The 24395-nt window shown below is 37.2% G+C and overlaps 1 protein-coding gene across 2 annotated transcripts in view; it reads left to right on the forward strand.

Annotated features, from left to right (window-relative positions):
• The window catches only part of Ntn4 (netrin 4), a 106815-nt gene that overhangs the window by 16621 nt on the left and 65799 nt on the right, over positions 1-24395 (forward strand). For both annotated transcript variants that reach the window (XM_058571290.1, XM_046419326.2), the window contains exon 3: positions 20621-20899. In XM_058571290.1, the coding sequence (XP_058427273.1) occupies positions 20621-20899 (279 nt within the window). The remainder of the gene's footprint in view (positions 1-20620; positions 20900-24395) is intronic.

The following is a 24395-nucleotide window of genomic DNA, read 5'->3' on the forward strand; positions in this document are numbered from 1 at the left end:
AAGGGACATGTAAGTGCTAATTAATATTGTAATTCTATTATGTTATTAATGAAGAGGACATTTGGGGCTAGTTCACGTATTCATCCAGTAAATATGTGGAGGCCCTCTATGTGTCTACCACTGTACCAGGCTCTGAAATAGACCTAAAATGCATTCTAAAGCTCACACAGTTGACCCACAGTACATTTTTGGAACATAAACCAGTTGTAAATTAGACACTTCTTGTACTAACTTTGGTTGTCTGTCCATGTTTCTAAGAGCACCAAAGAACTACCTTTTTTACTTAGCCTTTTCAGACACAGATTTAGTTAGAGAACAGCATCAATCTTAGTTGCTAATATTATATAAAGAATTACATAGTTTTTGGGCCTTGAGTTGTGGCTCAGTGGTAGAGTGCTCGCCTAGCATGCTGGAGGCCCTGGGTTCGATCCTCAGCACCACATAAAAATAAATAAATAAAGGTATTGTGTCCAACTACAACTAAAAAATAAATATTTAAAAAATTACATAGTTTGTATTAAAGCAGTGGACCAGCCATCTTAGGCAGTAACAGATTTAGAGAAAAATGAAAAAATCAGATGTAAAACGACAATACATGTCTCTGCAATCCCTATTTAGGTCAACCTATCTATTGTGACTTTACAAATTCTTTTGAAATTATATTATGAATGCCAAGTACAAGATAAGGAACTAAGCTTCTAAAGATATTCTTAGATGGCGGTGTTACCCTAAGATAAAAGTATGAGCTTAAAGTAAAATGTCTTATCAAAACTGAAAGAAATGTATCCACCTACGTCTTGTTGGTATTTCAGATTCATGAAGGAATTTCCAAGTGATTCTATTAAGAGGTTGCTCTGTAGTGAACTTGGAGAGAGCAAGGGAGTTAGGTGCTGGGCCCTCCTTTGGGTTCCCTATCTGGACTCGCCTTGTTCTTTTGTTAAGTGTAGATACTCTGTGGTTTGTCATTAAGATTTATGGACTTTTAAAATAAAATGCTTTTCAAAATCTCTCTTAAGGCCCTGTTCAAATTAGTCAGGGATTTATAACATGTTTAAAAGATTATCAATTTGAAATACTGTAACCAGAACTCACACACCTGTTTTCCAAGAACTTTATAAAACACACACCAGGCACAGGTGGAAGGAGTTCAGTGAAGAATTATTTCTGCTTCTTTTTAGTTCTCCTCCTCCTTTAAAAGCCAACTTCATAAAGAATTTAGTTACTTAGAGACAGCCTGGCAGGTGCTGTGAGGATAGCCTATGGAGCAGGCCCTGGCTACAGGTTGCTATGTTACACCTGGATCTGGCCCCTGGTGCTATCATCCCCAGAGCCCATTTTAGTCTCCTGGTCAGCTTCCAGTCAGTCACCTTCATCACTTCATCTGAGTAGGAGACAGGGAACTGATTCTGTAACTATTAAATATTTAGACTACTGCTGCCTTCCCACACCTCCACCCGTTACCTCAGTCTCATTGGCCAGTCTGCCTGTCCATTTAGTTGGCATGTGACCAGAGCTATTATTTTCTCATGATCTAAATAACACAGATGACAGATGATATGAAAATATGTAGAGGATATCATTACACTCTAATTTAGATGTGGAAGTGAATCTTTCCTCCCTTCCTCACCTCCCAAGATAAATGGCATTGGAGTTTCAGTCTTCCAGCCCTGTCTTACCAGGACTGGAAGTAATTGCCCAAGAGGCTACATAAACCAGTGCATCTAAAAACAACACATTTTTTCCCCCTCTCACACCACTATCTCCAATCAGTCAGCTCCATTTCTTCCCAAATAGCTTCCCAAATATTGAGAGTCTTTAAAAAATCGGAATATATTTCTTAGGCTTTCGAAAAACCTTTGAGATTCAAGTGGATTAAAAATAATAAAACTGGGGCTGGGGTTGTGGATCAGTGGTAGTGCTCATCTTGCATAGGTGAGGCACTGGGTTTGATCCTCAGCTCCACATAAAAATAAATAAATAAAGGTATTGTGTCCATCTAAAACTAAAAAAAAAATTTTTTTTAAAGAATAAAATTGGAAAAAAAGAAACATTCAGAAATGTTTTACATCACAAAGGAAACAATAGCTAGAAAATATTGTCATCAGTAGCTTATGCATTTAAATAAAGTAGAGGACATTTGCCTCTCAGCCAGAGTGGTAATGGTCAAGAAACCATGAGATATGAGACAAGATAGTAAAAGTTAAGTTGATGACTGCCTTTAAATACTTGAAGGGCTTCCATATTGAAGACAAAATAGACTTATTCTGTAGAGCTCCCAGGCCAGTGTTAGAAGTCATAGAGGACAGAGCCTAGCTTTATGCCAAAGAACTCTTTTGATAATTAGAACTATCTAGAAATTAATCATGCTGCTTGATGGAGGTTTAGGATCTTGTGGAACACAGATAGGACTCAGCTACTATAGAGAAACTTCTTGCACTCAGAACTTTGGGTTAAATAGTCTTATGTTCTCTTTTTGTTCCTAAAGATATTTTGTGTTGTGTCTCATACCACTTCTGATAGAGCTTAATTTTCAAGAATTAGGGGAAAACTTAAATCTCTTATCCATGACTGCTTTCTCTTACTCAGTTTTGTATCTACAGTACTCAACATAGTGACTTCCAAAAAGTAGTTCTTCAATTAAATGATGGTTGAATTAATAAATTATTCCTCTATTTTTTTAGACTTTATTTTATTTATTTATTTTTATGTGGTGCTGAGGATCGAACCCAGAGCCTTGCACATGCGGGGCGAGTGCTCTATCGCTGAGCCATAACCCCAGCCCCAAATTATTCCTCTATTAAAAGGCTTAATAACACATAGACCTAGGATTTTTATCTTTTTTGATCATGGTTTTGCTATCATTTGAAAATAAACATGGCTCTAATGATAGGAGACATAATCAGAATTTATACTAAGTGCAATCTATTCAGGTTTGAAGTATCTTTTTATAATGAAAATGTGTTAGAAAGAAACATTTTTATTTATTATTTTGTTGTGTGTGTGTGTGTGTGTGTGTGTGTGTGTGTGGTGCTGGGGAATCAAACCCAGGGCCTCACACTTGTTAAACCTATGCTCTACCATTGAGCTACATCCCCAGCCCAAGAAAGAAATATTTTTAGAGGCAAAAATAATTAAATTTGTTGGCCAGTTTTTCTTGTGAATCTAGAATTTCTATCATGAGCTTTCTTATCCAGTAAGCCCAATGGCTTCTTAGCAGAAGACAATGTAGACTAATTTTATAGTATTTACTGTTTTCTATCTTTATGAATCATATGAATTAGATCTATTAGACCTTTTTCAGTCAAACTGATTGTACTTCATGCATGTAGGGTAAAGTAGAGAAAATAATACCTGTGTTTTACTTTTAAAAGACTGATTGCTGGTCTTTAGTTCTATTAGTTTTTCCTCCTAATTCAGCTTTCAGTTCTCTTCCTTAATTCATCTCTTGAAACTAATCCTCATACTTCAGGCTAGAACTTAATGGTAAAAGATATGTGAGATTAATCTCCACTGGGAAAACTTTTCATAGTGGTAATTAATACTTCTCCTCAAGGTCTCCTACATGTAAAGGACAAAGTGGCCCTATCCTACCTACCACTACAGTAACAGCAAATATTTGTCTGTGGCTTAGGGCAAGTTGGGAGGTCCCTTTGAAAACTGTTTGTTTGGTAGCCAGGATCTCCCCACTGGGTAACAGTGTTTAAAGCTTGATCTTTTTTTTTTTTTTAAACCTTAATCAGGACTTTTGGTTGCTGCTGATAAAGTCTCTTGAATGAAAAATTGAAAGCACATTCTACTGTAAGTTTGCATTATGGAAATTCCCCAAAGACAAACAAATATTTAATAAGAAAGCTAGTTTTAATGTCGAAATATATTTGACAACTATATATGGCATTCTGGGTAAAATGTTAATTTTTAAATTTCATATTTATTTACTTATTTACACATAATTATATATGACATATACATTAAATTATTTATGTGAATGAGTGTGTGTGTGTGTGTGTGTGTGTGTGTATCTCACTGGGTCCTCAGAAAGCCTTAGTAGTGGGGTAAGTTAGTCCTAGAATAAAGGATACATTGAATTCATACTAAAACAAATGTAAAACGATCCTCAAAAAGACTAATCTGATCCCAAGTAAATTAATTGCATGTCAGAACAAAGTCTAAGCCTTGTAAGAGAAATACATCAAAATCCAGCAAGCAACATAAAATTTGCAGTATCTAATGTCCATTCAAAAATCACCAGGTGGGCTGGGGTTGTGGCTCAGCGATAGAGTGCTCGCCTAGCATGTGTAGGGCCCTGGGTTCAATCCTCAGCACCACATAAAAATGAATGAATGGGATAAAGATATTGTGCCCAAATACAACTAAAAAATAAATATTTAAAAAAAACCCCACCAGGTATGAAAATATGACTCCTACGCAGCAGAAAATTCAGTTAATAAAAATGTATCTATAAATGACACAGCTGGCAATGCTGGCTCACAAAGGCTCTGGGCAGCTATTCAAAATATTCCATATATTTCAGAAAACATGAACATGTTGAAAAGAGAAATGGAATATATGAAAAAGATCAAGAAAAAACTTCTAAATATGAAAAACTCAATTTATGAAGTGAAAAATAGATTACAAGAGATTAACAGCAGATTAGATAGTGCAGAAGAAAAGCTGGTGAACTTGAAGGCCTAACAGTTAGAAACTATAAATTGGTGAAGCACAGGAGAAAAAAGGATTAAGTAGAGTTATCAGTGAACAGTGGACAGTAGTAAATGTTCTAACATTAATGTAACTGGAGTCTAAAAGAAGCAGCAGAGGACAAAAAATATTTGAATAAAAGGAAAAAAATGTTCCAAACTGGATTAAAACTATGAATCCACAGATCTAAGAAGCTAAATAAACCTCAAGCAAAAGAAACATGAAGAAAGCACACCAGATTAGACATCCATATGTGAGATTAAAAAAAAAAAAAAAAGAAAGAACCTCAACAGTTAGTTCACACCCTGTAGAAAAATTCACCTGAAATGGACTTTAGACCTAAACATTTGAGCTAAAATCTATAAAACTTCTAGGAGAAAATACAAAATTTGAATTAAGCAAAAATCTCATAGATGGGACACAAAAAACACAAAACAAATTGAACTTCACAAAAATGTTTAAAGTTTGCTTTTAAAACACTGAGAAGATAATAAAAAACAAGCCTCAAACTGGGAAAAATGTGTGAATCATAGATCTGAATAAATATCTATATATCATAAAAAACTCAATAGGAAGTAAAAAGAATAAAAAATGGACAAAATATTTGAGTAGATATATCACCAAGAAAATGTATGTCAAACACGTGAAAAGATGCTCAATACCATTAATCAAGAGGGAAATGCAAATTAAAATTACAATGAGGTACTATTCATATTCTCTATATAAAGGCTAAGATTAAGAAGACTGGTGAAATGCCAAAGGTTGGAGAGGATGGGTAGCAACTAAAACTATCATCATGTGTTACTAGTAGAAATACAAGAGTACACCTTTAGACAAAAGCTTGTAGCTCCATATACTTAGCTTGGGTATGGTGGTGCATTCTTATAATTTCAGCAACTCAGGAGGATGGTAAGTTCCAGGCCAGCCTGAGCAATTTAGCAAGGCCCTAAGCAACTTAGGGAGATGCTGTCTCAAAACAGAAACTAAAAAAAGGGCTGGCTGGGTAGGTGGTTCAGTGGTAAAGCACCCCTGGTTTTAATCCCTAACAACAAAAATTAAATAAACACAAATTTACCATACCTGGTAATTCCTTTCCCAAGTACCCATGAAAAGAGATAAATTATGTTCTCATAATGACTCTATGTGAATGTTCATAGAACTTTTATTCATAATAGCCAAAATCTGTAAACACCCCAACTGTCTCCCAATTGAAGGATGAAAAACAAACTGCCAAAGTTCTTCAATCACTTCTTTCTTGCTTTCATTTCCTCGTTCCATGTTCTTTCCTGCAATCTTTACAAACTGTCCCTTATTCTCTCTAAGCTCTCAGAAGTATTCTGCTATCCAGCCAAACTCAGCAAGCTTCTCACAGTCTTCTTTCCTGTCTTTGGAACTGCACTTGCTGTTGTTAATTGCATGTTCGTTCTTCGCGCTCTCACTTCTTTGAGCTTCTATGATAATAAATTTTCATTAATTTCCTACAATGCTCACTGATCCTTGTTTATATATTTTTTCCTGGCTCTTCTCCCTTCTGATCTCTAACCATGGAGGTGCCCACAGCTTAGCTTTTACCTCTGAGCTTATTCTGACACTCATGTCTTTATCCTCACTCTCTTCTTACCACTTCCCTTACTCTCTTCTTACTGCTCTTCCCCTTACCACTCTCTCTCTCAGCTCTTCCCTCTGCCTTGTCATTTCTCCTGAAGGGAATTCTGATCATTTCACTCTCCTGATCACCTACTCCATACCTTCAAGTATTCTGTAACCAAACAAAATAGATTGTGATTAGAACAATAGAACTTAACTTGAATTCCAACAAGCTGAAGTCCAGCCTCTTACTAGTTAGATGACCTTGAACAAGTTAGTTAGCATTTTCCTAGTTCCTCTGTCTGAAAGATGGGAATAATACCACAGCATAGATTTATTGTAAGAATGAAATGAGATCAATAAAAATGAAAGCAGTTTGTACAATGTAAATCATTATAAAAGCATGACTATGAGTTTTCAACAGGTCTGTGTTTACTGTATGTGCCAAAGCATTGGCTGTACACTGGCGGGTAAGCAGACAAGGTCCCCTGCACTTATGAGCTCATAGTCGAGAGAGAAATACAAGCACTTGAACAAATTAAAAAATAGACATAGTATAAGTCTGGAAGAAATGACAGGTGCTTGAAGTAGTACATAGGGAGATTTCTTACCTAGACTTGTGGTGAAAAGGGATGGAAAAAACAAAAAACAAAACAAAACTTCCTGAATAAAGTGACACAACCAGAGATATTGAAGATCCAAAGTGGGGTAGGGATTCCTAACTGTGGGCCAAGCATGCTGCTAAGAACACAAAGGTGTGCCCATAATCCCAGTAGCTCGGGAGGCTGAGGCAGGAGAATTGCAAGTTCAAAGCCAGCCTCAGAAGCTTAGAGAGGTCCTAAACAACTCAATGAGACCCTGTCTCTAAATAAAATACAAAACAGGGCTGGGGATGTGGCTCAGCAGTTAAGAGCCCCTGAGTTCTCAAGTATAAGACAACAACAGCAACAACAAAAAACACAGAGGTGACCCATACTCTGGGACATTACCCAGGTAGACAGTTGGCATCTGAGAAGCCTTTCAATGAATCCCAACAACTGGGCTGTATTCACCAGTTGGGCTGTGACCCAATGAAGGGATAGCCACAAGAACAAGGCAGGTGTCCAGATAGAGGCTACACACCAATCAATTTTATTTATTAAAAGCAGTGATTTTTCAAGGCATTTCTACATCTGATACCTTTTCAAAAATTCTTCACTGCATCATCATATGCTCCAAACAAGAACAGGTATCAGTACTTTCACCATGGGTACATTTGATGCTACCCAGTATTAGGATGACAAGTAGAAGTGAGATAAATTAAATATTATATTTTCCTTAATCTCACATTTTAAATTGGATTTTAGTCCAGGAATGGCTAGTTCCAAAAATATAGAGTGGGAAAAATCATTAGATTGAGAGCAAGGAAACTGGGTTCTGGACTTAACTGTCACTAACTTGTTGGTTGACCTTTAGCAAGCCACTTTAGGCACTCAGAGCCTCAGTTTCCTCTAGCTGGACTGGATCATGATTGTTGAATACTTTTCTGACATTCAAATCCTTCAACTCTAAGTGCTGAGGGCAAAGGAAAAATTAGGATTCCACGTGTATTAGGGAAATTTTATAATGTATTTTTAGCCTTGATCTTTATTTCTATTTTGGTCTTAGGTTGTTTCTCGTTCTCCTTGCTGTTCTGACATTCCCTTTCCCCTTGAAGATAGTTGAGAAGCAGTCTTTTCATCACTTTAAAACTGTAAATATGCCCTTGAAACATGCAAAGAGGCTTTTGTGTACTTACAACTGAGGTTATTATCGTACAAGTAAGTCACTCGAGTGCACTGCATTCCTCAGCCTGCTCCATTGAGAGCTTTATTGGGTTATATTGTCCTAGCTCAGAAGATAAGACTCTCCCACTTTAAAAGGTGAACTATCTGATGAAGCAGAGTGCCTAATGCTCCAGAGTGTAAGCAAAAGGATTTAGGTGCTGCCCGAAATACAGACACACTTCTCTAAGACAAGGAGGTGCTTTACTTAAAGTGGCACAGTCAAGGACAAATGTTCTAAAATTAAACCAACCAGCTGCTCCACTGCAGATGCCCACGTGTCATTGATGCTGTCTTCTATTTGTCCAGCCTTCACTTTCCATGGAACCAGAACTCCCACTTGTTGCAATGCTTTAAAAGCCTGAAGTTTCTCATACTTTCCAAAAGGCCACCTGCCGTGAAAGCAGAAGCCTGCCATAGACAGTATTAGGGTCCCTGTCTTCATCTCTGAGATTTTAAACTCAGATGCTCCCAATTTCAACTTCATTGATGCCAGCAAACTGGCTTCATAAGGGAACTGAAGTCTAACCCTCCCTGTTAAAGCAAGGTGACAATACAAAAAGTGGAGAGTGTTAGTCCCATACATTTTAGAAACCTAAAATGTATAAATCTTTAGGTAGCTTGATAAACATTTGAATGGAGATGAGTTTTTTAATCCGCTTTCATGCTTAGATTTTTAGTATATTCTTTTTTAATTTGTTCTGATTAGTTACACGTGACAGAAGAATACATGTCATTTCATTGTACACAAATGGAGCACAATTTCCCATTTCTCTGATTGTCCATGATGTAGAGTCACACCGTATGTGCAGTCATACACATACCTAGGATAATGATGTCATCTCATTTCACCATCTTTGCTGCCTCCATGCCCCCTCACTTTCCCTCCCTCCCCTTTGCCCAATCAAAGTTCCTCCATTTTCCCCACCCCCCATCATGGATCAGCATCCACTTATCAGAGAGAACATTTGGCTTTTGGATATTTTATATATATAATTTTTTTCTTTTTATTTTTTAAATTTGTTTTAATTAGTTATACATGACAGTAGAATGCATTTATGCACTTTAACATATTATACATAAATGGGGAACACATACTTTTATTTTTTTATTTGTTCCAATAGTTATACATAACAGCAGAATGCTCTTTGATTCATTATACACTAATGGAGCACAATTTTTTATTTCTCTGGTTGTACCCAAAGTAGGGTCCCACCATTCGTGCAATCATACATGTACCTAGGGTAATGATGTCCGTCTCATTTCACCATCTTTCCTACCTCCATACCCCCTCCCCCTTCACCCCTGCCCCATGCAAAGTTCCTCCATTCATCCCATTCCCCCCACCCCCCATTATGGATTAGCATCCACTTATCAGAGAACACATTCAGCCTTTGGTTTTTTGAGATTGGCTTACTTCACTTAGCATGATATTCTCTAACTCCATCCATAATTTTATTCTCAATTGTGCTGAGTGATACTCCATTATATATACCACAGATTCTTTATCTATTCATCTACTGAAGGGCATCTGGGCTGGTTCCACAGTTTGGCTATTGTGAATTGTGCTGCTATGAACATTGATGTGGCTGTGTCTGTAGTGTGCTGTTTTTAAGTCCTTTGGGTATAGATCAAAGAGTAGGATAGCTTGGTCAAATGGTGGTTCCATTCCACGTTTTCTAAGGAATCTCCATACTACTTCCCAGATTATTCTTAAACTAACAATAATCCTAACAGTTATTGATGTATAGTAACATAAGACTGAAATAAATTAACCAGATGCTGTTTGTAAACAAATACATGAAACAAATGATGACATTATAATATAATTGGAAATGTTTTTCATTACAGATGCTATCCTCAATAGGCTTATATGGAGTGGGGAAAAGCATGACTATTTTTCTTACATAGAAATTGTTTTTCTATAGAAGTAACTTGACTTTTTATTAGCTTATATTAGGCAAAACTTCCAAAGATTTTTTCCTAAATGTTTCAAAGTCATTTTCAAGGTTGTTGTATGTTTGTTATTGAGAATATATAATTCAAATAGGGCATTCAAAAAGTATTGCTTTATATTGATTAATATTAAATTCATTTTTTCTATGAAGTAAAATTTGATCACAAATATTAAAGTGAGTATAAAATTAGGATACAACTGAAGTAGTTTGTAAAATGATAAAGCTTACGAAGAGTTAATATATAACTAATACTTTCTTTCACAAACAAAATACATGTTATAAAAATAAAATTTTATTATGTTTCACACATCAGAAAATTTAAATAAACCTGTACTAACATGATTCCATATTGACTCATTCATTCAATAAATATTGTTGAGAATTTATAAGATACTATAGTAGATGTTGGAGGTATAAAGATGCATAAAATTTCATGAACATAAAAGTATATGGAGCAGAAAATCAGTATCATAAATTACTTAGGAAGTAATAATGAAGCTTTACCTGTCCATTAAAAGAAACAAATTACTAAACATGGAATAAAAGAATAAACTTGCTAGGTTTAGATATTTATATTCTAAATTATATTTCATATGTCTTTGTTTGATATGCCCAATAAGAAAGCTTATTTACTTTTCATGTCTTTTATCTACAAACTGTAACAACACTTTAGCTTTATTATAAAACTTCCAGTATGTCTTTTCTACAAATTTCTATCCAAAAATAAAGGATTAGTATTTTGTAAAAGTTAAGCTGCCTTGGGTTAAGCTTATGTTCACCTTTCAGCCAGGGTGGGGTGACAAAGACAAGATTTTCCCTCCTGATTGCCCAAAACAATTGAAAACCCAGACAGAACATATGGAACAACAGTTTCCAGATACACAGGACACAAAGCAGCAGAAGACCGTAATCCCTGGGGTTGGGGGCAAATGAGGTGAACAGGAGGATTGTCCCTCTTACAGCCTAGTGAGAGTGTCCAGGCAGCAGCGGAGGGAAGAGGAACCCGGACGAGTCTGGTGGATTTCCTGTTGAAGGACCTGCAAGGCTGGGAAGGCCAGTGCAGCTAGAGCTTATGGGGCAGAGTTCCAGACAGTTGAGCTCTGCCCTGAGAGAGAACTCCTTCTTAAGCCTCCAGCTGGGTATTGATCAGCACATGTGTGTAAGGAAATCGCTTCAGCCAGACAAGGCATCACCCTAAAGGACAAAAGGAATAATCTCCAGAGATCACACAGGACAAGGAATAATTCAGCATGGAAAATCTGTTAACTCATCATTAGAATAATTAAAGGGGCATTGCTTCAATAAGGGGCCAAAATGTGTTCTATGATAAAGGATGGTCCAGCCTAACAAAAGTTAAAAGCAATCCTCAAAAGAATCCAGCTCTTCTCAAGTAACTTAACTGTATCCTAAGAAGAAGCTCAAAAATACCAAACGAGTGCTAGGGCTACAGCTCAGTGGCAGAGTGCTTGCCTAGTATGTGTGAGACACTGGGTTTGATCCTTAACACCATATTAAAGATAAATAAGGAAGAAGGAAGGAAGGAAGGAAGGAAGGAAGGGGCATGTTGTCTACATCTACAACTACAAAAAATAATTATAAAAATACCAAACTATTCATCGCCCAACAAAGTAAAATTCACAATGTCTAGAAGCAAACAAGACTTGCAAAGAAACAGGAAAATGCAATGCAAAATGAGAAGAAAAATATATCAATAGAAACAAACTCTGAATGACAAAAATTATAGAATTAGTAGCTTAGGACTTTAAAATAATTATTAAACTATATTCCTTATGTTTGAAAGGTGGAGGAAAGATTGTCCACCTTATTCAGAGGCATGGAAAAGATAATAAAACCTCAAATTTAATGTCCACTGTTGCAAAATTTGATGTCTGAGATGAAGAACACACTGAATAGTATTAGTAGATTAGATGTCATACAAGAAAAGATTAGTGAAGTTCAGTGCATAGCAATAGAAATGATAAACAACACAAGGAGAAAAGAGCCAAAAAAGAAACACAGCATCAGTGAAGTATGGAACAACTTCAAGCCATTTAATATATGTGTAGTTGGAGAGGAGAGAGGAATGAATGGGAAAAAAAGAAAAAAGAAAAGAAAAGAATGGCTGAAATTTTGACTATTTTATTTGACTATAACTATATGCCGCAGTCTGGCTGGGCACAAAATCACGAGCCACTCAAGCAGGAACAAACTTTATTTCCAAAACTCCCGCGAATGCCACGCACGCGGCCTTCTCCCGGGACACACCACACCAACAGGAAATCCCTCCTCCGGAATTCCCTCCTACTGCACTTCCCCAACCAATGGGAACTCTCCCAGAGTCCCAGGAGAGCTCCAAAGTAGCAGGCTGAGGCGGACAGCAGGGGTCTAATCTCCAATTGAATGCACATCTTAACATAATCATTATCATCTCAATGGCTTGCTGGGGTCACCTTTCAACCAAAAATGCCATGCATCATTCCTACTTGGCTGTGGCTCTCAGCAACTATAAACCCACAGCCCCAAGAAGTACAATAAGCCTTAAATGCAAAAACAAGAAGAAAACCACTCCAAGGCACACGATAATCAAATTGTTTAAAAACAGTAGCAAGGTGAAAACCTTAAAAGGAATCAGAGAAGAAAGTAATATGTTTGTGTAGAGGAACAAATAAGAGAATGACAAAAGGTTTTTGTCAGAAACAATGCAAGCCAGATGACAGTGAAGCAGAAACTTTAAATATTGAAGGGGAAAAAATTGTCAACTTAGAATTCTATACCCAGCAAAAATATCTTTAGAAAATGAAAAGGAAATAATGACTTTTTCAGACATGGAAAAAAAAACCTCAAAATAAGTTTATCAATAGCAGACCTGCATTATAGGAAATGTTAAAAGAAGTCTTTCAGACAGAAGAAAAATACCAGATATCAAAAAAGGAAAATGTGAATACATATAAAATATCCTTTTTCTTGTTTTTAAATTATCTTTAAATATAAATTGTCTTTTTAAAGCAAAAGTATCATCAATGTCTTGTGGGATTTATAACATGGAAGCAAAATGCATAATAACAATAGTTCAAAGGTTGGGGTGGGGAAATGGAAGCATATTGTTTTATACTATATGTGAATTAGAATTTGTGACCTAAGTGTAGACTGTGATAAATTAATAGCTGAGTGATAGAGCACTTGTCTAGCATGAGTGAAACCCTGGGTTTGAGCCCCAGCAAAGGAAGGAAGGAAGGAAGGAAGGAAGGGAGGGAGATAGATACTATAAATCCTAAACCAACCACCATAAACAGTTTAATTAACAAAAAAGGAGATAAATGTGACCCTAAAATATTCAGTCCAAAAGAAGACAGAAAAATAAAGGAAATGGAAAATAAAACAAATAGCACAATGGCAGATTTAAAATAACCCTACTGATAATCACATTAAATGTAAAAGATGTAAATATTCCAATTAGAGACACAGATTAACAGATTGGATAATATGTTTTTAAACAACCACTGGGTCAGGTGTGGTGGCCCATACCTATAATCCCAGCAACACGGGAGGTTGAGGCAGGGGGGTCACGAGTTTAAGACCAGTTTGAGCAACTTAGACCCTCAACAACTTAGTGAGACCCTATCTCAAAACAAAAAAATAAAAAAGGGCTGGGGATGTAGCTCAGAGAGTGGTAAAGCATACCCAGGTTCAATACCCAACCCAAAAAAATTAAAAGCCTAACTGTGTTGTCTATGAAATATCCCCCTTATATATAAAGACATAACTGGGGCTGGGGATGTGGCTCAAGCGGTGGCGCGCTCGCTTGGCATGCGTGCGGCCCGGGTTCGATCCTCAGCACCACATACAAACAAAGATGTTGTGTCCGCCGAGAACTGGAAAATGAATGTTGAAGAGATTCTCTCTCTCTCTCCCTCTCTCTCTCTCTCTCTCTCTAAAAAAAAAAAAAAAAAAAAAAAAAAAAAAAAAAGACATAACTAAGTTAAAAGCAAAAGGATGGAATAAGATATACCATGCTAACACTTCAAAAGTGGCTATATTACTATCAGACAAAAATAGACTTTAGATCTATGAAGATAAAGGAGTCAATTCATCAAGAGACTATAACAATTTAAATGTTTATGCACCTAATTATTGGACTTCAAAATACATGAAGTAAATGTGTATGTATGAATATTTCACAATGAATCCCATTATTATGTATAATTATGGGATGCAACAATAAAAAGTACATGAAGCAAAAGCTGAAAGGAGAAATAGATAAGTTGATCATTATAATTGAAGATTCAACACCTTTTTTAAGGGCACAAGGAGAATTTATCAATATAAACTATATACTGGGCCATAAAATAGGTATCAATCAGTGTGGAAGATCTATATCACACAAAATATGTTCTCTGACCAAAATTGAATTAAATTAGAAATTAATAACAGGAAGATATTTGAGAAGTCCCCAAATATTTGGGAAATAACAACTTTTGAATAACCTATGGGTGAAAGAAGAAATGAAAAGAAAAACTAGAGAGTATTTTTTTGAGCAAATGAAAACAAAGACAACATATCAAATCTGTAGGATATAATTAAAGAAATGTTTAGGAAAAAAGATAAGTCTTAAATCAATGATCTAAAGTTCCACTTTAAGAAACTAGTATAATAAGAGTAAATAAGCCAAAGTAAGCAGAAGAAAGTAAATAATAAAGATAAAAACAGAAACTAATGAAATAGAAAAACAATGGAGAACATCAATGAAACAAAAATCACCTTCTTTGAGAACATGAAGATGTAGGATTTCGAATACTACTAAAGAACAATGCAGTTATGTTTCTAAAGCTTCCATTTTTGGTAAGTAAGAAAATGAGACCAGAAACTATGGAAAAGATCTACTATTTCTTTGGGTGTCTGCTCATACCTGCCCAATCCTTTTCCTTGAGTATAGGAAAAATCTGTGTGCCACTGAAGAGAAGGAATTTATAAAATCATTTTGAAGTATATTACATATTTTTACAGGGGTATTAATGCAGTGGGGTGTGTTAATGTGCTGTCATCAAGAGTGCAGAATTTGTGGTAAAAGCATCTTGCTTTCTTAATTCTTCTAAATCCTATCCTCTATTTAGCTTCTCCTTTCAAAATGAAATTTGAGAAACAGTTCATTCACTTATTCCTCCAACGGCAATTATGAAATGCTACAATGTGCCAGAGACTGTGGGACATGCTGGGGACACAGCTGTTAACTAAACAAGATCCCTGCCCTCTGAACACTGAGTCTAATGAGAGATACAGACAAGTAAATAGGCACTAACAATAGACTAGTGTACAAGTGCTATCATGGAAAGAACGAGTTCCAAGGGCATCCACAGGATGGATAATCAACTTGGACATGAAGTATTCCCCAAGCTACCAGCTTAAAAAAAATAGTGGATCAGGGGAAGGGAAGAGGGGAGGGAAAGGGAAGAGACTGGGGAAGGAAATTGACCAAATCATGTTATGTGCATGTATAAATATGGCATAACGAATCCCACTATTATCTATAACACAAAAATATGAATATATAAAAGAAATTGTTAATGTGATGACTAAGTTTTTGTTTCTTTCTTTCTTTCTTTCTTCCTGTTTACTTTGTTTTTGTTTCTTATTTAGGTGCATGCTAAGGTTGCACTATACCACTGAGCTATACCCCCAGCCCCATGTTCCTTGAATTATTGTGATTCAACATAGACAGTGAACTTTTAGATAGGGAACAATATGTAAGGTCTGAGTTAGATTCTAAAAGACCTCCTTTACTGCTATGTACCTAATATTTATTCCTTATTCTGTTCACAGTGTGTTCATACTGTTTGAATTTTTATGTCAGAGAATGTTATTTTTACTATTCAATATTGTTATTGAGGGTGTGTTTTGTGTGTGTGTGTGTGTGTGTAAAAATTCTAGAAAAGAAAGACAATATAGGCAGTCTTAACTTGTTCCAGACTTTTTAAGGATTGCTTCATTACACTTGGGCATAAGAAACAGCAGGGCCTGAGCCAATAATCCAGATCCTCAGGCAAAGTTTAAGGGAGTCCTGGCTCAGAAAAGCCAAGAAAGATCAAGAAAATGTGAAGATTCCAAAGATGAAGTAGGAAATTGTTTCTGATTCATTCAGAAGGCCAGACATTTTTAAAATTATCCATTTTCTTTTTGACCTATTGGTATCACATTGGGAAACTCATCTTTAGGAAATTACTGTATATGCCCACATTTTAGCTTCAAAGTTGTTCATGGTAGTTGGTTGCACTGGAAAGTTGTAAACAACCTAGTTGCCCAATAATAGCAGCCTGGATAAATAAATTATGTCATATCCATAGGATGGAATGCTAAGCAAGTTTCAAAATTATGCAGTAATGTTTCTCAAACTTAATCATGCATCAAAAATCACCTGGAAGGACTGCTGAAACACTGATTACTAGGCCAGGCCTGCAGAGTTTCTGCTGAGTTGATCTGGGACAAGGCCCAATAATTTGCATTTCTAACAAATTTGCTAGGGATGCTATTGGTCTGGGGGCCATACTTTGAGAATCACTGATGTAGAGGTAAATTTATTGACTTGGAAAAATGTTCACAAAGCATATGAAGGTACTGACATATTTTATATATAAACACAGAAGTTTAGATGGAAAGATATTATCAAGTTCATATCCCCAGTTGTCTTTGGGATGGTTCACACTGAACTTTTTGAATGACAGATTTTTTTTCTGTAGTGAGCAGAACATGAACACTAAAACATAATAAAAGTACTTAATTTAAGGAAACAAGATCATGAAGTATTGACCAATAGCATGAACAAGCCAGAAGTATCTAAGTGTGCTTGATCCTAGTCAAAAGCTTGGTTCCTGACTTTTTAAAGGTACCATGTTGAGAGTATATATTTAGAAGCAATTGGGGACACAGGAACAGCAATGGGCCCATTGATAGATCCTGTTTGGGGATGGAAACCAGAACAGGCTGATGTTCTATGGAGGACTTCTACACTTCATCTGACTTCATTTTAGCAGTGCCATACAGGCTTCTACTGGGGACATTTGAAGAAAACCTGGGTGGGACCCAAAGGGCGACCTGCCAGAATTTTGAAGCATCTGCATTGGCGCGCTCTTTGTTTCCTGATGCAGGCTAGATCTACTTCCCAGGGTATCAGATTAAGGCGTCTCCTTTCTGGAAAAAAGATTTCATGGTTTAAATTCCCGTTCACTTTTGTGTCTGTAGCACTCTGCTGTCTCCTTTCCAGCATGCGGCCTCAGGGGTCATGATGTCCGTCCCCTGCTGATATCAGCGTGCCAACTGTGGTGTCAGGCACACCAAGCACAGAGCCACCATTCAGCCTCCACAGGCTGCGTCCAGGAAGCAAAAGAGCTTCTAAGTTTCCCCAAACCTTGACAGATCTTCCTCTTAGCTCTGCCTGCCATGAACAACTCTCAACTCCCAGGGTGAGGGAGGAGTAGGGTGGGGAGGGAGAGGGAGCCAGGGTAAATGTCAAGGGTAAATATGTGACAGGAACAGAGAGAGCAAACAGCTGCTACCAGTGTTCAGGAAAAGGAAGGGTGGGCAGACAACATGAAGAAGTGCACTGCAGACTTTTCAGAGAATAAGTCGCACTGGGTTACCCTTTCCATGTCCTTGATTACTGTGGTTGATAAAAGGGGCAGAGGGTCGGGGGGGCCCCACATCATTTGTATTATTTAGAGTAAGAGTTTCTCATGAATATCTAACAGAAATACTGGTGTTTGGGATGACATACTGAAAATAAGTCCTATTTAAAGCCCACAACGGATTCAATGTAGTTTTGTTTGTGGGTTTTTTGGGGTTTTTTTTTTTTGGTTTTAGTTTTGAATGTTTCAAAATATGAAACCATATTCTGATTTCTGTCTTTAAAAGAAACAATCATCTGGCATTTGCAGGGAAATGGATGGCATTACAGCAGATTATGCTAAGTGAAGTTAGCCAATCCCTAAAAAACAAATGCCAAATGTCTTCTTTGATATAAGGGAGGGGGGGCGACTCAACAGAGCAGGGAGGAAGAGCATGAGAAGAAGATTACCATTAAACAGGGACGAGAGGTGGGAGGGAATGGGAGAGAGAAGGAAAATTGCACGGAAGATGGAAGGAGACCCTCATTGTTATACAAAATTACATATAAGAGGATGTGAAGGCGAAGGGAAAAAAAGAGAGAGAAATGAGTTACAGTAGATGGGGTAGAGAGGGGATGGGAGGGGAGGGGAGGTGAGGGGGGATAGGAAGAGGATAGGAAGGGCAGCAGAATACAACAGACACTAGTATGGCAGTAGGTATAAATGTGGCTGTGTAACCGATGTGATCCTGCAGTCTGTACACGTGGAAAAATAAGAATTCATACACCATTTGAATCAAATGTATGATATATGATATGTCAAGATCATTGTAATGTTTTGAGCAACTAATAAAAAAAAAAGAAACAATCATCCACTCTCATCACTTATTTAAGTGACATTATTTAGAAACTTTTTTCCCTAATATGTTGTTTTCCACTACTTTACCTGTGGTTAAACGGGGAGGAATATTGTTTAAGAAACAACTTTTTTTCTAAGCTTTGCAAGTTTAAAATGCATAGAAATGCATACTCTGGTTAGTTATTCAGTTATTTATTACAGAAATTAGGCAGGACCCTTATATAGCTTTGGTATTTCATTCTGAAGGAAATGGGAGGTCTTTGGCAGAGGGTGGGCAGGGGAAAGTGGGTTTAAGCAAGGGAATGAAACTATCCAGCTTATGTTGGTAGAGGATCATTCTGGCCACTGTATGGAGGCCAGTGTACTTTGAATTGTCCCTTCTTCCCTCAGCATTATATTTCATGGAGTACAGTTTTGGAGATGTGCTCCTATACAGTGGACCCTACATTGAGGACATAATCCCATACAATGGACTTTTGATTACTGTGGTTGATAAAATTCATTTTGGTATAAAATGAATTTCTAAAATGAAATTTTTATATGCAGAGAATTTCTTAAAGAAAAATTTTTTTCTGGAAAGTTCCTTTTGGATACATTATACCTAAATGGAATTTTTTCCAAAGCCTACTTTTGACTCATGACTCCCATATAAACCATAGACTCACACACATGCCCAAAGGCTTCCTAGTAGCCAGCAGCCAAAGTCTGTCCCATCCCAGCCTTCTTCCCTCTTCAGAAACAAAGTGTTAAGTTGCCTTTAAAGTCTATCTATAACCTACATAATAAATTACTTAATTAAACCTTGCATTTAATCAAAAGTCCCCTTAACTAACTTGATCAGCCATTTTTTCTCCTTATACTTGGTTTTAAGTGACTTTTGACTAATTTTGGAAATCAAATTCATCCCGAAGAGAAGTATATTTAACACCAGCAAGGATATCCTCAAAATGTGCTACCAGTCGGGAGGGCAACTCTAGAAAAGATTGGCCACAATAGTAGCCCCAATTAATAACTAAGCAATCTTTGAAAAGGTCAGACTTCATTTAGAAACGTAAGTTCCTGGATCTTGATTTTGCAATTGCTTCCTGACTGGTCTTCCAGTTTATATTTTTTACCATTTATTTATTTAGGTTCTGGGCCTCACACAAGCAAGCTAAGCACAAGCTCTACCACTGAGTTATATGCTCCCAGCCCCTATTCTTCACCTTTTATAATTCATTCTATTTGCAGATGTGAGTTAATCTGTTTATGTGGGTATAGTGGTACATACCTGTAATCCCAGCAATTTGGGAGGTTGAGGCAGGAAGATGGCATGTTTAAGGCTGGTTAGCAAAGCCGACAGCAACTTAGTGAGACCCTGTCTCAAAATATAGATAAATAAATGAAAAAGACTGGGGATTTAGTTCAGTGGTAAAGTGCCTCTGGGTTCAATCCCCACTACCAAAAAAAAAGAAAAGAAAAAGTTTTCTTTTTAGAAGAGGTGACAACTCAGATCCCTTCTCTGCCTATAATCAACCTTTCAGTGGCTTCCACTCCAGTTAGAGTAACTCTACCGTGGCTTTTAAAATTTTTTTCTAGACAAGGTTTCACTAAATTGGCCATATTGGTCTTGAACTTGTGATCCTCCTGTCAGCCTCCTGAGTTGCTAGGATTACAGGGATGGACAACTGCACCTGGCTTACCATAGCTTTAAGGTCTTTCTTCGTGTCTGTCTGGCACATGCTTTCTGTCCTCTGCAGCCACTCTTCCCTTGGTCACTGGTCTCCAGTCGATGGCCTTGTTGTTCCCAGCCCAAGCCAAGCTTGACTTGTTAAGGGCTGTTAACCTTGATGTTCCTTCTGCTCAGAATGTTCTTTCCTCAAGATCTTTGAATGGCTGCCTTTGTCACTGTCATCAAGTCTGCGCTGGTTACTTAGTGTATACTTCTTCTACCTGAAGAGGCAACACTTCTGCTCCCTAGAATAACAGGGCGGCTCTTCCCCAGGTGAGATCAAGGCCTTAAAACCTGTTGCTAGCTTATCACTCATAGATAACAAAAGTATAAATCAAACTGAGACTGCATGGGCAAACATTTCAGGGTTTGTACACAGTCCTCTACACACACAATGTTTCTCTTTTACAGGTTATTTTCAGAGCATTGTCACCACCGTACGATGCAGAGAACCCTTATAGTGCCAAAGTTCAGGAACAGCTGAAGATCACCAACCTCCGTGTGCAGCTGCTAAAACGACAGTCTTGTCCCTGCCAGAAAAATGACCTGAATGCAAAGCCTCAACATTTTACCCACTATGCAATCTATGATTTCATTGTCAAGGGCAGCTGCTTCTGCAATGGCCATGCGGATCACTGTATACCTGTTGATGGCTTCAGACCGGTCAAGGCCCCAGGAGCATTCCATGTGGTAGGTAACTCAAGTGCTCCTCTAAGAAAAGCAAGTCATAAGTTACCTTCAACCTCGGATAGTGGTAGTTTAAGTTCCCTGAGATTTGGTATATGTCTAACAGAGCTTCTTATTTCTTCCTCTGCTGAATCACTCCTCATACCCATCCTATAAAGTACTTATTAACTTGTTTTTTAATCTTCAATTTTAGAATTAATTTTAGAATTATAGTCAAATGTGATAGCTAGATTTCTTGGAAAACACCCATGCCAATTTTCAGTGCCATGACCTTCAGATATAAAGCCTAAGATGAGCAGTAGGGAGAGGTCAACATAATTACATTAGTGACATTGTCACATTGAATCCAGCTTTGATGGTAAATGGGGACTAGACTGCAAACTAGAAAGCTTGTGTGAGGTAGAAACCAGCTTTGACGGTAAATGGGGACTAGGGACTGCAAACTAAAAAGCTTGTGTGAGGTAGAGCCACTGTTGAGTAGATTTTCAAGTGGGGAAAGCAAGAACCTCAATTTAATGCCTGGTGTCTTGCTGTCCAAATAATAATTCTCTGTGAAGACCAGTCTGACCCTTCTTCATCCTAAGACAGAGTTAACCTGTCTTTCTTCTATGTTCATACATGTTGTGCTTTCCTCTGGACTTTTTCTTATCTGCATCCTCCATGAAACCATGAACTTCCTGAAGACAGGGACTGCATGATCTTCACATCCTTGGGACCAATAAGTATGTCACCTGAGTCAGGAGCAGGTGCTCAGTAGGAGTTTTATTGAATGATAGCAATGTAGGAATAGGAAGATAATGAGAAATTAGTGTCATTGTCTCACCTCATCCTCAAAAAAAGAAACAATGACCTAGACAGCAACCACTTTGTCAGGATACATCCAGAACTATGGATAGAGATTAGTCGAGGAGAAGAAAAGTAGGAGATCACTCTAATTCTTTAATCTTATATGTTGCTCTGATATTTCTGAGCAAAACAAAGCAAAGACAAAATTAAGTTTAAAAGGCCTCAGTGTATCCTTATTGCATTTCCTGAAGAACAGAATCCACACTCCTTCCTCCTTTTCCCATCCTTAATATAGAGTAAGATCACCAGGGTCCATGGACTAAAGCTGATCAGCAGCACAGCATGTGCTGGCTGGGCTGTGTGCAGGGCACAGGGCAGCAGTGGGGGAACTCAAATGAGTTCCTGGCAAATGCTAAGACAGTGGCCAGGGAGTAACAAAAGCAGAATCAATCTATTACTTCTAGTGAATCTAAGGCTCCCAAAGTTGAAGAAAATGAAGCTTTCATGCAACAAATACCTGCTAGTTTCCAGACACTGAAAGAACTTTGAAATTGTGCTGCTTCTGCCAAATTGTGCACTGGCACACACCTGTAATCAGCGACTCAGGAGGCTAAGGCAGGAGGATCTCAAGTTCAAAGCTAGCCTCAGCACCTTTAAGAGGGCCTAAGTAACTTAGCAAGACCCTATCTCAAAATAAAAAAGGCATGGGGATGTGGCTTAGTGGTTAAGTGCCCCTGGGTTCAATCTCTGGTTTAAAAAAATGAAAGAAAGAAATTATGCTGCTTCAAATAAAAAGCAGAATAATTTAGTGTATCTTGTTTAATTGGGTTCAGGTATGACTCAAATAGGAAATAACCCAGACATTCATGGAGACATATACTAGACTGAAAACTAGAAAGCCTGTGTGAGGTAGAGGATTCATAAATTTCTGCCACTGTATTTTGGTGAATGCATGAAAGAAGGCCTTTTGTTTCAACTGTATGTTATAATCCACGCCTTACAGGTCCACTTCAGAATAGAGTGCTGAGAAAAAGGACAGACACAAGACTGGGGGCCCCCATCATATGGCATGGAATAGGCCCTCAGTAAATATTTGTGCAGTGAATGGCCTGAGACAACCTAAATAGCTCTGATCAATCAGACTAAATTATTAGGGTTCTCAAGAGCTTTATAAAACATTCATGAGCATGCATTTAAAAATTATTGTTTCTTTTTTCTCTTTTTAAATAAGTTCTCTGGGTGTAAACTTTCAAAGAGTTAGCAGTATTTTCTAAAGCTGAAAGGGAAAATTCTAGAAGTTTCTCTTTATTCTATTAAACAAAAAAAAGGGGTAATTACTCAAAGTAAACAGACTTTTGTAAAATCCTTAAAATAAAATTTTCTTATACAACATTCTGCTGGCAAGAAAATTACCAACTCAAGGAAGCAGCTGAACAACAAAGTAAAAGGGATTAGATATTGAGTGCTTTTCCATTTTAAAAGGATGTTTGAGTGAGAAGTCTTCATTCTAAAAGACCATATGGAATGGGAACCTCATTTCCTTACTGATCTCAGGCTGCTTTGAAATTGAAAGCAATTTCCTATTAAATAATACTAGTTTTCTGATGTATTTCTACCCAGTTTTCATCTTCTGCAGCGGTGGTAGTAGTCCTTTGTGCTATAACTAAACAGGTGCCAGTGCTAGGCCAAGCCCAGCCAAACCTGGAACTAGGACAAGGTAAGGGATAGAAAACAATAAAAAACAGGCTAAGTGCCAAGACTGTCAGCTTCCAGGGATCCAGTTCCATGAGAATCCTTTCTCTACTCTCTTAAAAAAAAAAAAAAAAAAAAAAAAAAGCCAAAAGCACCTGGACCACTAGAGGCAATGGTTCAAAATATGAGTAATTTTGGTTTCAGATTTTTTCCCACCCCTAAGCTTAAGAGCAATTTTATTTTTATCTATATTTTTCTGAATTGCAAAGTACTGGTACAGGTTGAGTATCCCTTATCTGAAATGTTTAGGACCCAGAAGTGTTTTGGATTTAAGAACTTTTCAGATTTTGGAATATTTTTACATATATTCAGTGGGATATCTTGGGAATGGAACCCAAATCTAAACACAAAATTGATTTGTTTCATATACATCTTATACCCATAGGCTGAAGGTAATTTTATACATTATTTTTTACTGCATCTGTGTTTTGACTGCAACCCATCACATAAGGTCAGGTGTAGAATTTTACACCTGTAGCATCATATCAGCACTCCAAATTTGCAGATTTTGGAGGATTTCAGATTCTGGATTTTGGGGTTAGAGATGTTTGATCTGTTTTAAATTTTGAAGTGATCACTTCTTTTGAATATGAAGTTTTTTATTTCTAAAATTGCAAAGCTGAGCAAAGTGCACATTATAAGCATAATCTTTTGTAAAACACCTGTAAAGTCACCTGCATTCCCATGTTTGTCTGTGGACACCATTCATTTTATGTATACCTCTGTAAATAACAGGATTCACAAATTATGTCTACAGAATGGAAGGTAGCCTCTTAAGAAATGTTATTCTTTGACAGGTCAGCTTGTCGTAAGTGTGTATATACAAATCAAACTTTATTTAACACATCTTTTATCTATATTAGTGGCTCTCAAAGTGTGGCCCATGAACCAACAGCATCAGCATTGACTGATAGCTTGTGAGAAATTTAAATTCTCAGATGCTACCCCAAACTTAGTGAAT

The sequence above is a fragment of the Marmota monax genome, unplaced genomic scaffold, assembly GCF_021218885.2.
Source record: "Marmota monax isolate L192 unplaced genomic scaffold, Marmota_monax_Labrador192_F-V1.1 WCK01_AAM20220418_F8-fsc00036, whole genome shotgun sequence".
NCBI lineage: Eukaryota > Metazoa > Chordata > Mammalia > Rodentia > Sciuridae > Marmota > Marmota monax.